At 49.6% G+C, this 12,979-nt stretch overlaps 1 protein-coding gene across 1 annotated transcript; it reads left to right on the top strand.

Moving 5' to 3' along the window:
- The first annotated feature begins 2,345 nt into the window (after nt 1-2,345).
- Nucleotides 2,346-3,284, top strand: LOC124517746 (olfactory receptor 2C1). The gene has a single exon (XM_047087242.1). It carries the CDS (start codon nt 2,346-2,348, stop codon nt 3,282-3,284), a length of 939 nt encoding a protein of 312 aa, XP_046943198.1.
- Nucleotides 3,285-12,979: the final 9,695 nt, after the last annotated feature.

Genomic DNA, 12,979 nt, shown 5'->3' with positions numbered 1-12,979 from the left:
GTCTGAAAGAAATTTTGGCATCTCTGAGCTTCCACAAAGCACCAGACACCCAAAGACCTGACAGTTTGTGGAAGGAGATGAGCAGTGTCTGTCTGTTTCTTTCCCCTAGAGGGATACAAGAGGGAGGCACTTCTACTATCCAGAGGTAGTGAGATGGGCTTCAGGAAGAACTTACGAAGAGAAAGATGAGCTGGCCCTCAGATGGTCACTCAGTTCCTCAGCTACCTTAAATTCTTCTTTTTTTAAATGTTTATTTATTTTTGGGAGAGTGAGAGTGAGCGGGGGAGGGGCACAGAAAGATTGGGAGAGAGGATCTGGAGCAGACTCTGCGGTGACAGCAGTGTGCCCGATGCGGGGCTTGACCTCACCAACCGTGAGATCATGACCTGAGCCAAAGTTGGACCCTCAACTGACTGAGCCACCCAGGCGCCCCAGCTACCTTAAGTCTTAAATGAAAAAGATAAGTAGTCACCTCCACTTGAGGTATAACATAGAGGCATGGAGGTGGGTTGAAAAGTCCTCTGAAATGCTTACCATCCCTCACTCACTAGAGGGATGCTATTGCTGACTTAAACCTACAATTAGAAGCGATGTCCCTTCTGACTTCTAGGTGGAAGCTGTCATCCGGATGGCCAGTATTTTGGCGACTAATTGATGGAAAGGACAGTTATTGGGGTCTTTAGCCAAGAGATGTGGCCAACTGGTCACCACCTGGTGCGCCAGAAGTAGCAAACACACCAGCACACTTCCCTTGAGTAGCGTCTCCCAGCAAGCTTGTTCTTTGGGTGTAGCAACCAGGGTTCCTGTGGAACACATCTTGGTCCAGAGAAAGAGGAAGAGAATTTGCTCCCAGTCTTCAGTGTCCAGATGAGGACAGCTGCCTCAAAGACTGCTTTCTTCTCGAGTTTGTTTTATTTAGTTTTTAAAAATTTTTAAATGTTTATTCTATTTTTGAGAGAGAGAAAGAGCAAGCAGGGAAGGGGCAGAGAGAGAGGGAGACACAGGATCTGAAGCAGGCTCCGGGCTCTGAGCTGCTAGCCCAGAGCCCAACGTGAGGTTCGAACCCATGAACCGTGTGATCATGACCGGAGCCAAAGTCAGCGCTTAACCGACTGAGCCACCGAGGCGCCCCAGGTTTGCTTTATTTATTAAAGAAGGTAAAAGGGCTTTGGCTTATGATTTTCAACAAAGCCTAGGTCATACCCAAAGAAGATGCTAATGGGCCCATTATTTTTTTTTTTATTTTTTTTATTATTTTTTTTTATTTTTGAGACAGAGAGAGACAGAGCATGAACGGGGGAGGGTCAGAGAGAGGGAGACACAGAATCTGAAACAGGCTCCAGGCTCTGAGCTGTCAGCACAGAGCCCGACGCGGGGCTCGAACTCACGGACCACGAGATCATGACCTGAGCCGAAGTCGGCCGCTTAACCGACTGAGCCACCCAGGCGCCCCAATGGGCCCATTATTAACAAGAGCTATTTTTTGTGTGTGAGATGGTAAGACTTACTCCATAGTTTAGACATGAGCATGGGGTCCAATACATCAAAGGGTCAAGGATATCCTCTGAGATCTTCTAGTTTCCTTTACTAATAATGGGTTCCGATTAGCTGAAATAACCCCATTTTGGATAAGTGCTGTTTATTTCTTTAGTCTGTTCCACCTAAACTTACTTAGGCTTATGTGAAGCTTTGTTTATTTGAAGTCCTACTTTTAGCTCCTCTTAACTTACATGTTTGTATCTTCTGTGTTTGGTGAATAAGTCTGTATTCACTCTTCTGCCTTTTTTTTTTTTTTTTCATGATTTTATAGACTCATCATGTTCTTCTTCGCACTTCATCTTTCTGGATCAGGAGTTTTCACCATGGAGGGGGGGAGATGTAGGAGAGGGAGAAACACTCATCAGAAACTTCTGGAGGGCTTTTCCAAAGACAGCGGGTCTGCTTCCCCCTCCCCTGAGCATATCAAAACCTTGGCTAGGGAAATGTGTATTTAAAGAATTTCTACATGTAATTCTAAGGTCAATTCCCTCCATCCTTGTAACCACGGTGCTGAACTGAAGATCCCTAATCCCCTGCTTCTTCATAAGGCACGTCTTTCATTACAGCAATAGCTCGTGTTCGCCATCTGGGTGACATAACATTTCCATTCATGTGATACCGATAGAGGGTGGGGATTGCACGAACCTTTGCGGTCATAAAAATTAAATTGGTACTTAAATCTGATGCCCAGAAAACTATTGGACCCTCTCTCATGCAGAGCAGCCTTATCCTTCTTTGTCACTTGCTTTTCTCTCAGCAAGTGGCCGTCTCCCCGGACAGACTCTTCAAGTGACTGAACAAGCAGAATGGCAGAGGCCAACAACAGCTTTTCAGAGGGCTTCATCCTGATGGGTATATCCGACCATCCCCAGCTGGAGATCGTCTTTTTCATAGTCATTCTCTTCTCTTACTCGCTGACCCTAGTTGGGAATTCGACCATCATCCTGCTCTCCTGCCCGGATGCCCGGCTCCACACCCCCATGTACTTCTTCCTCAGCAACCTCTCCTCCCTGGACCTCGCTTTTACTACCAGCTCGGTCCCCCAAATGCTGACCAACTTATGGGGACCAGATAAGACTATAAGCTACGCTGGCTGTGTGATCCAGCTCTATGTTTTCCTCTGGCTAGGGGCCACTGAGTGCATCCTGCTCGTGGTGATGGCATTCGACCGCCATGTGGCAGTTTGCCAGCCCCTGCGCTACACCGTCATCGTGAGCCCTCGGCTCTGCCGGCTGCTGGCTGCCATTGCATGGCTGGGCGGCTTGAGCAACTCCATGATCCAGTCAACATTCACCCTGCAGCTCCCATTGTGTGGGCACCGGAGGGTGGACAACTTCCTGTGTGAGGTGCCTGCCATGATCGAACTGGCCTGTGGAGACACACGTCTCAACGAGGCCGTGCTCAATGGTGTCTGCACCTTCTTCACTGCCGTCCCGCTGAGCATCATCCTGCTCTCCTACTGCTCCATAGCTCGGGCAGTGCTGAAGATCCGCTCAGCTGAGGGACAGAGAAAGGCCTTTAATACTTGCCTTTCCCATCTGGTGGTGGTGCTCCTCTTCTATGGGTCAGCCATCTACGGGTACCTCCTTCCGGCTAAGACCAGCCACCAGGGCCGGGGCAAATTCATTTCCCTCTTCTACTCTGTGGTCACGCCAATGGTGAACCCTCTCATCTACACTCTGAGAAACGAGGAGGTAAAGGCGGCGCTGAGGAGGCTGCTGGGAAAGGGAAGAGAACTCGGCTGAGAGGAGGGAAAGCTCCATCACGTATCCCCTCTTCTTCTCTACACGCTTTTTCTCATTCTCGCTCTGGCCAGATGAACATGAGGAGGACTAACCCTACTACGGCCGAGACGTGTTCCCAGTAGCCCTAAGCTGTTAAGGCATGGCTAGTGTTGTTTCTAATACTCTACACTTGGTCACTAAACATCCCGTGGACTACAGGTAACGGAGTAGATGTGTCCCGTCAACAGCTCACGGGTTGTTGATTTAGTACAGACCTGGCTCACTGTCTCTATGGTCCACATACTCTTTGTTACATGTAATAAAATATTACATATTTTTATATTTCTAGAGATTTCTGTGCTTTTCTTTATTTAAAAAATTTTAATGTTTATCTAATTTTGAGAGAGAGAAAGAGAGAGAGCGAGCGAGCAGGGGAAGGGCAGAGAGAGAGGGAGACACAGAATCCGAAGCAGGCTCCAGGCTCCGAGCTGTCAGCACAGAACCCGACGCGGGGCTCGAACTCACAGACGACGAGAACGTGACCTGAACCAAAATCAGATGCTTAACTACCTGAGCCTGAGTCACCCAGGCGCCCCACTGTACTTTTCTTTAAAAAGCACTGCCACTTGCAATATCTATATACAATGATGCTATGCTTTGATAAAATCAAGCCAGATATGATTAACCCCAAGTGAAAATTCAAACAATTCGTCTTTGTACCATATCCATTCATCACTTTTCTCATCTCTCCTTCTCTCTTCCCAGTATGCCCGTCTGTCTACCCATACTTCCTACCTATATGTTCCTTTGTCATCTTACTTACCCTGTCCTTTATGTCTACCTCCCACCTTCTGCTCCATCTAATATTTAATGTGAATAAAGAAAGACTATTTTTCTCTCAAATAAACCTATTTGTTTAAATTGCCTCCTCCTAAGACCCAACCCTGAGACTTGCTACCAGCATTTGGATATGTTAGTATGGTTGCTGGATTATGAGAGGCTCTGAGATTCCTTAAGCAAGTTTGAGCACCAAAAAAAAAAAAAAAAATCATCTATCTATAAAGCATGTCCTCTGCCTCCAGATCTAGTTTTGCAGCCGAATTAAACTTGTGAAATGACCCGCTTTTAGGTTTACCACTTCGGAGTTATCCTGTCCCTTGGACAATGCCAACTAAATAATGACAAATATCCCCCTTTTCACATATCTAAAATGCCTCCCCTCAAAGACATCTAGTTATATTATCCCATCGTGAATTGGTTTTTCCAGTTGTAGACGGGAGCCATGACCTATAGTCTCAATTTTCCACTCAGTAATATATTTTTTTATTTTTTTAATTTTATTTTATTTTTTCAACGTTTATTTATTTTTGGGACAGAGAGAGACAGAGCATGAATGGGGGAGGGGCAGAGAGAGAGAGGGAGACACAGAATCAGAAACAGGCTCCAGGCTCCGAGCCATCAGCCCAGAGCCCGATGCGGGGCTCGAACTCACGGACCGCGAGATCGTGACCTGGCTGAAGTCGGACGCTCAACCGACTGCGCCACCCAGGCGCCCCAACACTCAGTAATATTTGAAGTGTGTCTCTACTGGCATTATCCTGGTCATTTATCAGAGTCTTGAGACTGGCAAGTTCACAGTTTTTATTTATCAGCACACTTAGAGTAGATGAAGTTCTCGGAAGATGCAATCACAATAACTAAGCTCCTAAGGGAATTTATAAACTAGAATGCCAGTGGATTCATTTATGAGAACTTTAACCCCCAAGTGGACTGGGCAGTCATACTCTTAATTACTAAATAACTTGGGAGAAAACAAGAGGAAAATAGGGATTCCTTAAACACTTTGGAGCAATTCAGGTATCCCTATCAAAAATACAGAATATTTCGAATCTAACTTGATGTTAGGGGCTAATAAAACACAGGGGATTGGAGGAGGAAAAGCGAACTGCCATGCTGGGTTTCTTCTCACAATCACTCTGTGCATGCGCTCTCTCACTCCTAACGATGTAGCTGTCTTGTTACTCTGCCCTTGGAATAGGAGGCAGCAGATAACCTAGAAAATTCATAATAATTGGAGCTAAGAGGCATTTTGGTGTACTCTGCAATTGATGAGATATGGTAGCTAGTGAATATGATGTCTCCAGCACTCCCTTTCATCATCTATAAAATGAATACAATAGCCAGGAGCAACGTTGTAAGGACCGAACAGATAATATATGTGGGAGAATGTTTAGTGAAAACTGCTCAGTGTCACATTTAATCAAAGTGTAATTGTTTACTAGGGAGGTTTATCAGTCTATTTCACAACCCACCTCTTTTCACTTATATCCCGATCCAGAAAACTCCTTCAATGAGCTACCAGTGTCTTCATAAATGATGGAAGGATGGAGAGGCCAGAGTAAAGGCAGAGACCATAGAGAAGACTCCACCGTTACTTCCCTCAAACTCCACATCCCAATCTATCAGCTCCCTCTTCAAAATATATCCAGAATATCCCAATCGAGGATAACACATACATATAAAAAAAATTAGGAAAGTTGGGCCCCTGGGTGGCTCAGTCAGTTAAGCCTCCCACTGCAGCTCAGGTCATGATTCCATGGTTGTGACTCCGAGCCCTGCATCTGGCTGTCTGCGCTCAGCACAGAGCCGGCTTCAGATCCTCTGCCTCCCTCTCTCTCTGCCCCCCACCCCACTCACACACACTCTCTCTCTCTCTCAAAAATAAATAAACATTTTTTTAAATCAAGAAAGTATTTCAATGTCCACCAAAATGGAAATGCTTGAAGATTGATTATATTATGGTACATGACTAAACACAGCAGCCTAAAAATGAAAATGCGGTGGATATATTGAAATAGGAAAACTTCAAGATAAAGTAAATGGGCAAAGTTGTGTATGCAGGTACAGGAAGATAAACGCACGAGTAACAGTTATTTCCTCTATATATAGAGAGAGTGTTGCTTGGGAAAAAAGGAACAGAGAGATTTCCTTTTAATATGACAATGATTTGGTACTCATGGAATATTAAAAAAATGAAACAGGGAAGAAAACACTGGGTTGGAAGAGAGTTCTAGCCCTACTTCTGTCTTTAGGCAGTCACTTGAAACCTGGCTTGGTTTCCCCTTCTAGAGAATGAAAATAGTAATACTATTGACTTCATAGTGTTAGAGGAGGGTGGGAGAGACGCCGGTCCTTGTCTCATAGAGTCGAAGAATGAATCTCGTGGACAACAGAGTGGGCAAAGACACAGAGTGATAGGGTTTATTGAAAGAAAGTATGAAGCTCTCGAGAGTGAGAGGGGTCCCGACTAGGTAGCCGCTGAGGATTTTTGTCCCTGGCTTTTTATTGAGACCTTATCAGAAAGTTTGTGAGACTGCACGCATGGCATCTAGGCCAGCAGGTCCAGAATACATTTATCTCATCCTTTCCCACCCACCCCCCAAATTCCGCTGCTGCTGCTTCTTCAGCCTCCCACTTGTAGGTGCATCCTGCCTCCCTGAAGGTCCTTTAGGTCTCCCTGCCTAAAGTTAACATTTCCGACTCAATAGGATGGTTGTTAGGATTACTTAGTATGAACGTGTTTACAACGGGGCTTAGCATACCGCTAGCGTGACGGTTTTTGATCACTGTCGCTGTCACATGTGAAAAACCCACTGAGCAACACCAAGGTTAGAAAGAGAACCCGTCAAAGTCAACAAGCAGAACCACCTGGCCAACATAACAGCAGTAACCAATAGGAGAGCGTTAACAAGCGCCCAAATCCCGCCCCCACCCCGCGTCCTCTCCAACACCATGAATGGTCCCAGGGCGTGACGTCAAGAGGATCCTGTCCATTCACTGGTGAAGACTGCTGTCGATTAGTGGGAGGCGGAAACCAGAGAAACGGAAATGTCCTTTAGGCCGCGCTTGCGTGTTCTGTCCCGCTCTTTTCGGGTTGAGCCCCTGCGCCTGCGTCCGGGCTTCAGGAAGTCCCGGCATGCCCCGCGGCGGCTTCTGGTTCAGCGCGCAGGGAAAAGGTGGCGTGGCCGGTGAGTGGCTCGTGTGAAGCTGACTTTTCCTGTTCCTCTGGTTCCCGGCGCTGCTGCTCCTGCGTCTCCCCATAGCTGTCATCTCCCGACCTGGGTGTCGGGACGCCAAGACACCGATTGACCGTGTTCCGGGACCTCGCCCCTCTGGGGAGGCGTGGGGACGAGGTAGCCGGCGTCCCAGCCCGTCTCCCTTCGGGGTCCCCGTCCGGACGTTTCCCAGGGGAGAGGCCTTTGAAAGACCCTGAGCCTCTTGTCTTTGCGATTTACGCTGAGAAAACATTCGTTCCCCGAGGCCACTCCTTGCCCTCAGCCTCAGAAGGCCACTCAGGCACACTCCTTGCCCTCAGCTCTCGAACTCGTGGAGAAGACAAACCCACCAGAAACATCGTGGTATTAGGTGGAGTTAGATAAGGCACCTGGAGAGAGAGAGTCGGAGACAGGGCCGAAGAGTTGAAAGCATGAGGAGGGTTCAAGAAGGTGGGGGTGGTGGTGCCGGTGCCGGTACTCATCCTGTGGACTTCCTGCCTTTTGGTGGTGCTCTCCTTGAGGGCATTTCTTTCTATGTTTCTAGGCTCAGCTACCCTTCTTTCCCCGGTTGGGACGGCTGGAGGCCTGCAACCCCTTGTGTTCAGTTGCTGTGGAAAGAGTGCATTGGAACTTGCTAAAAGCGTTCTAGGCAGAAGTTTTGCAGGCCAAGGCACTACAGCCAGAAAGCACAGAGCCAGTTTGTTTTAGGACCGAGAGTGGCTCACCTGTGCTGGTTGGAAAATGTATATAGGATAGTGGACAGTGAGGCTGGAGGGGTAGACTGGGCCTTGAGTCCCGAGGACAGCCTTGCAAGCTTGTATCTCTTGGCCTGTGTCAGCGGCAACAGGAAGTCTCCAGGGCTTTGGGACAGAGTAGTTATACAATCGGACTCAATTTGTAGAAAGGAAAGAAGTTCAGATCTGCTTTGTAGGAAGACCAGGTGGACAGATAAAGACTCTTACACCAGTGTGGTTTAATGATGGTCTCTACAGGGGTTCCTAACCAGAGACGATTTGCCCCAAAAAGGCATTTGGAAACAATGAAGTCAATTTTTTGGTACAGCTCAGGGGGACCTCCGTGTCCTCTAGTTGGTGAAGGCTAGGGATGCAGCTACCCATCCTCTAGTGCACAGGATGCTCCCACCCACTCACCCACAGTAAAGACCTGTGTGGCCCAAGATGTCTGTAGTGCTGAGGTACAGAAATCCCGCTTCGAGCGTTAGTACTGGAAGTGGGGGAGAGTCAGATGTCAGAGACATCTCTGCCCAGTTTTCATCTCCTTTTATATTCTTCATAAATGCTTAAGTACTTGACACCTAGGTAGTTAATCAAGACTGACTGACCCCAGTCTTGTATTTCTCACCCATTCATTCATTTGCAATATAATAATACACGTCAAGCAAAATACTGGGGGTGATGTGATTCAGCAATGACCAGACCAATTCCCTGCTCTCTAAGAACCTTACATTCTTGCAAGAGAATGACAGAATTTAAATCTAAATACATGTCAGTTGGTGAATGTGATGAAGAAACTCCTGTAAGATGGAGATTCTCTAACCACCACAGACCATTTACTCTGCAACTTTTACGTGCCAAGTATGGAGTTAGATGCTTTACAAATAGCATTTCTAATTCTTCTTTTTTTATGTTGTTTATTTTTGAGAGAGAGAGAGAGCATGAGCGGGTGATGGGCAGAGAGAGAGGGAGACAGAGAATCTGAAGCAACTCCAAGCTCCAAGCTGGCGGCACAGAGCCCAACTTGGGGCCTTAACTCACAAACCGCAAGATCATGACCTGAGTCAAAGTCGGACGCTTAACCAACTGAGCCATTCGGTCTCCCCTTTGCTGCTTACATGCTTGTTTATTTCCTGATTGGCATTGGTGCTAGTTTTCCCAAGAGCTCAGGCTGTCTTTCCCCTTTGCGGGCAGGGTGGTGGGTGGACAGCAGGGTTGGACATTCCCAGTCGCTGAGCTTTCAGTAGGTCTCTGTTCCCAAGGATGAAGGAAGGGAGGTAGTTGTCCCCTGTAAATGGAACCGGTTCTGCCCTGCAGGTTATGTTGACTGAGCAGGCTCTGTGAATGAGAACCCTCTGCCCTCAGATGCAGGGACTGCATGCCCAGGAGGCTGTGAGAACTTGGGCTGCGTCCTCAGTGTCCTCCCCGAAGCAGACGGACGTGACTGGATTTCTGGTCGGGAGAGGGCCAGAGCGAGGCCAGCTGGGGGCTGAGGGCAGCACGGCCGGGTGTCAGCTGCGGGGCTCTGCGTGGGGCTGCCACCGACTTCCCTGCACCGCCCTGAGCAGATGGGCCTCTGAAGTGCTCTCTGCCACTGCCAGATGTGGCTCTGGCTTCCTGACCTTCTGTTCTACCCGGCCACCCAGACCGCCTCCTTATTTTCGTCTTTAACTTAGCTCTGGCCGTCCAGGAATCTACACTACACCTTTCTTCCCTGGGCCCGTGGATGATCTCTCTCGGGACGGGAAGGTGGCAGTGATGGGGTTTTGTCCAGGTGATGGTGTGTGTGCTCCGAGAAGAGCCGGCAGCCCTGTGGTTGTGTGGGGAGCCGCAGAGCTTCTCCCATAAGGAGAGCCCATGAAGCCCATGGCCAGGGGCTTTCCCAAGAGAAGAGCCAGACACAACTCCTCTCAGACTGCGCGGGCCATGGGGCCTTCAAAGGGGGCCCAACTCTTTGAAGAAAATGGTGAGATACAGAGTCTCAGGCTGGAAGGGGAGAGGCAGGAAGGATCAGGGACAAGAGTTTATCAGTGCCTGTGACATCCTAGACATGACCCTGTAGTTGTGTCATGACCAGAATCGGGACCAGGAAACTAGCGGCTCAGGGTACAGATGTCTGGTTGCGAATGTAGGCTTCGCAGTTCTGTGTGGTCTTCCCTCACAAAGGCTCATTCCGTGACAGCTTCGGCAGGATCAGTCTGCAGAGACTCTCCCCTCCCTCTGCTCTTCCCCCATGGGCACATGCGAGCTCGCTCGCTCGCTCTCTCTCTCAAAAAAAACAAAACAAAACAAAACCAAAAAAAAAAAAACCACTTGGACATGTCAGGTGGCTTGTCAGTTGCGAAGGAATGGAAATGCATGTGAAATGCTCCAGAGCCCAGCTTTGAGGCAGCAGCTAAGAAGCCAGAATGAGAGGGTGAGGGAGACTGGGTGCATGGGTGAGGCCCCATTGTGCCCGGCCCACCCCAGAAACCAGAGAGTTTAGCAACCGTATGTGGGATGTGTCAGCTTCTGCAACTATGTCCTGTATCTGGTCAAGGCTTGACTCATAAAAACAGTCCCACCTGGGGATTCCAGTGGGCAGTGTCCGATGCTACCCATGGATGGCCCCCAGTGGATAATACCTCGACGGTAGGGGGCGAGTGTGAGCATGCTCTCTTACGCATGAGGTCTCTGGTGGCTCTCTGCTTCAACCACCTTACCTTCAGCTGTAAAAGCTTCTTAGGCACCGTATCTGATCTCTACCGGAATACCTAGCTCTTCCTCTGGTGCCAGTACGGGGCACATCTGGGAGTGTTGGCGGTAGTGGGTGTGAAATGAAGCCTCGGCTGTGCCTGCCCACTTGGGGGCCCAGGCCTCTGGCACCTCAAGACAACCATGCCGGTGCTAACGTGCAGTAGAAGGTCTGTGTCCTGAGGTTCCACACAAAGTGTTGACCAGAAAGATCGCTCAGAATGAAAGATGTGTGTAAGTAAAGGTTTTGGAATTGACTTGACCCCCATTCACAGTCCAGCCTTGTGATCTCAATTTCCATGCACATCTAACCTAGGATAGCGTGCATGGGGCCTCCCAGGAAACCCAGGCGTTACTTGCGATATTCAGTAAATCTCAAACTTCTGGAAAAACTCCAGAGGTGCCACTAGAACGGCCAAGTACACGGAACACGCCTGAGCGGCTTCAGGAGCACAACTTCCTCCTCTGCCAGAGCAGGGCGTCACAGAGTTCCTTCTCTGAGGCGCACTCCCCTACCACGGGGACAGGTGAGGCGACCTGCTAGAGTCCTGTGTTCTCCACGAGTAAAGAATACTCGGTCCCCTCTGTCCACCAGGGAGCGGGGCCCAGGGTGAGTGGCAGGACTGTGAGGCAGGAGCTGACGATGGGCAAAGCCGAGGATTTGCGTGTGATGAGGTCAGCGGTGAAATGGGCACGCTCCAGCCCAGGGTCCCCGGAGTCCCCGGCTGTTCCCACACTGGCTGGAAAGGCACTCCCCTCACAAGAGAGGCCTAGAAGAGGTGGCAAGAGGAAAGGCAAGTGGGGCAAGGAGGCGGAGAGGCCCGGCTCAGCTTTGGCTCTGGCCACCCATCCGGCTCCTCAAGCTGAGGAACCACAGCAGGTGAGTGGGAAGCAGGGCATCTGTGGGCTTTGGCCTGCTTCTCTGGGTGTGAGAAGGCTGGGTCCTCTGTATGGGAATGGTCAGCGGTTCTTGCAAAAAGAATCCTGTCCGTTAGGGAATGAGGTCAGTAGTTAAGATGTTTCAGTGAGGGATATAGGAACCGTGCCGAGAGTCCCAGTATTTCCTACACAGGGGGGAACAGCGGCTTCTTCATGGTCTTAGGAAGGGCTGAGCCAAACCAGGAGGGTCATCTACACCTGAGAGCAGATCTGTAGTGTTGAAGGTGTTACCTCGTGTACACCTACTTCAAATTCATTCTCCAGTGGGAGTGCGGCGATCAGGCCGTGTTAGTCCATGGAGGTGGGCAGTAAGGTGTCAGACGTAGGAAGTGAAAGGAAGGAAGGAAGGGAAACAGCCGCTCCACGTGGGGTTGGGGGCACATAGGGAGGAGGTTGGATTGACAACTCGGAAGACAGGCCCTGCCGAGCTGGGTCACATCGTGGGGGTGTTGGAGTTAGGTGGTGCTGCCCACTGGTGCTGGTACTTTGGAGGTATCTCATGAGGGGATTCTGGAAGAAACAGTGTCTGCTCCATTGACTGCTTTGTGTCTGGCTGCTACATAACCTGGTATGTTATAGGGAATCGGATGTTTCCCGAATGAATGCATAAATGAATGTATTCTCTGCTTCTTACGGTCTCCTCCAGACTATGTGGGGTGGCTGACAGGCCAGGGTCTGGAACTCTCGCACTGTCTTCCTTCCTGTGCCCGGCGGACTGGAGCATGAAACCGTTGGAGGGAGGAGGTGACCTCCACCTCTGACAATTCAAGGAGTCAGCAGTTGCCCCTGATGCCTTGGCCCCAGCACACCCTGCAGTGGGAGGAGCCTGTGAGTGAGGCCTCACTGGGCCCTCCACCATTGTTTCCATGGACCTTAACTACTTTCCTCCTTAACCAGACCCAAGTTGAGTGGGCCTCTAAAGCTCCTCTGTGAACGATCCACCTCGGCCTGTCTCCCCCTCCCCACCATGCGTCTCTGGTCAAGTGCAACGGGTCACACTGAAGCCCATCTCTTTGCCTTCACCCAGGCTCTCGGAAGACATTTTGGCTTTTTCCTTCCAGAGCGAAGCCTGTGACTCTGGAAACTGGCCTGCGTGGCCTGTCGCAAGGGCCATGCTCGAGGACAGCGTGTGCAGGACACGTGGGGTGCCCAGGCCAGGCTCAACTGGAGGCAGCATGACGTACATTCTTACGCGTTGCTTTCCTCATCCTTGTTCACTAAAATTAAAAATACATGTCAGCTTTTTGGCTTTGAC

The sequence above is a fragment of the Lynx rufus genome, unplaced genomic scaffold, assembly GCF_022079265.1.
Source record: "Lynx rufus isolate CCGP_SWC_20201006 ecotype Redwood Valley unplaced genomic scaffold, mLynRuf1.p SCAF_23, whole genome shotgun sequence".
NCBI lineage: Eukaryota > Metazoa > Chordata > Mammalia > Carnivora > Felidae > Lynx > Lynx rufus.
This window is presented reverse-complemented; position numbering and strand designations above follow the sequence as displayed.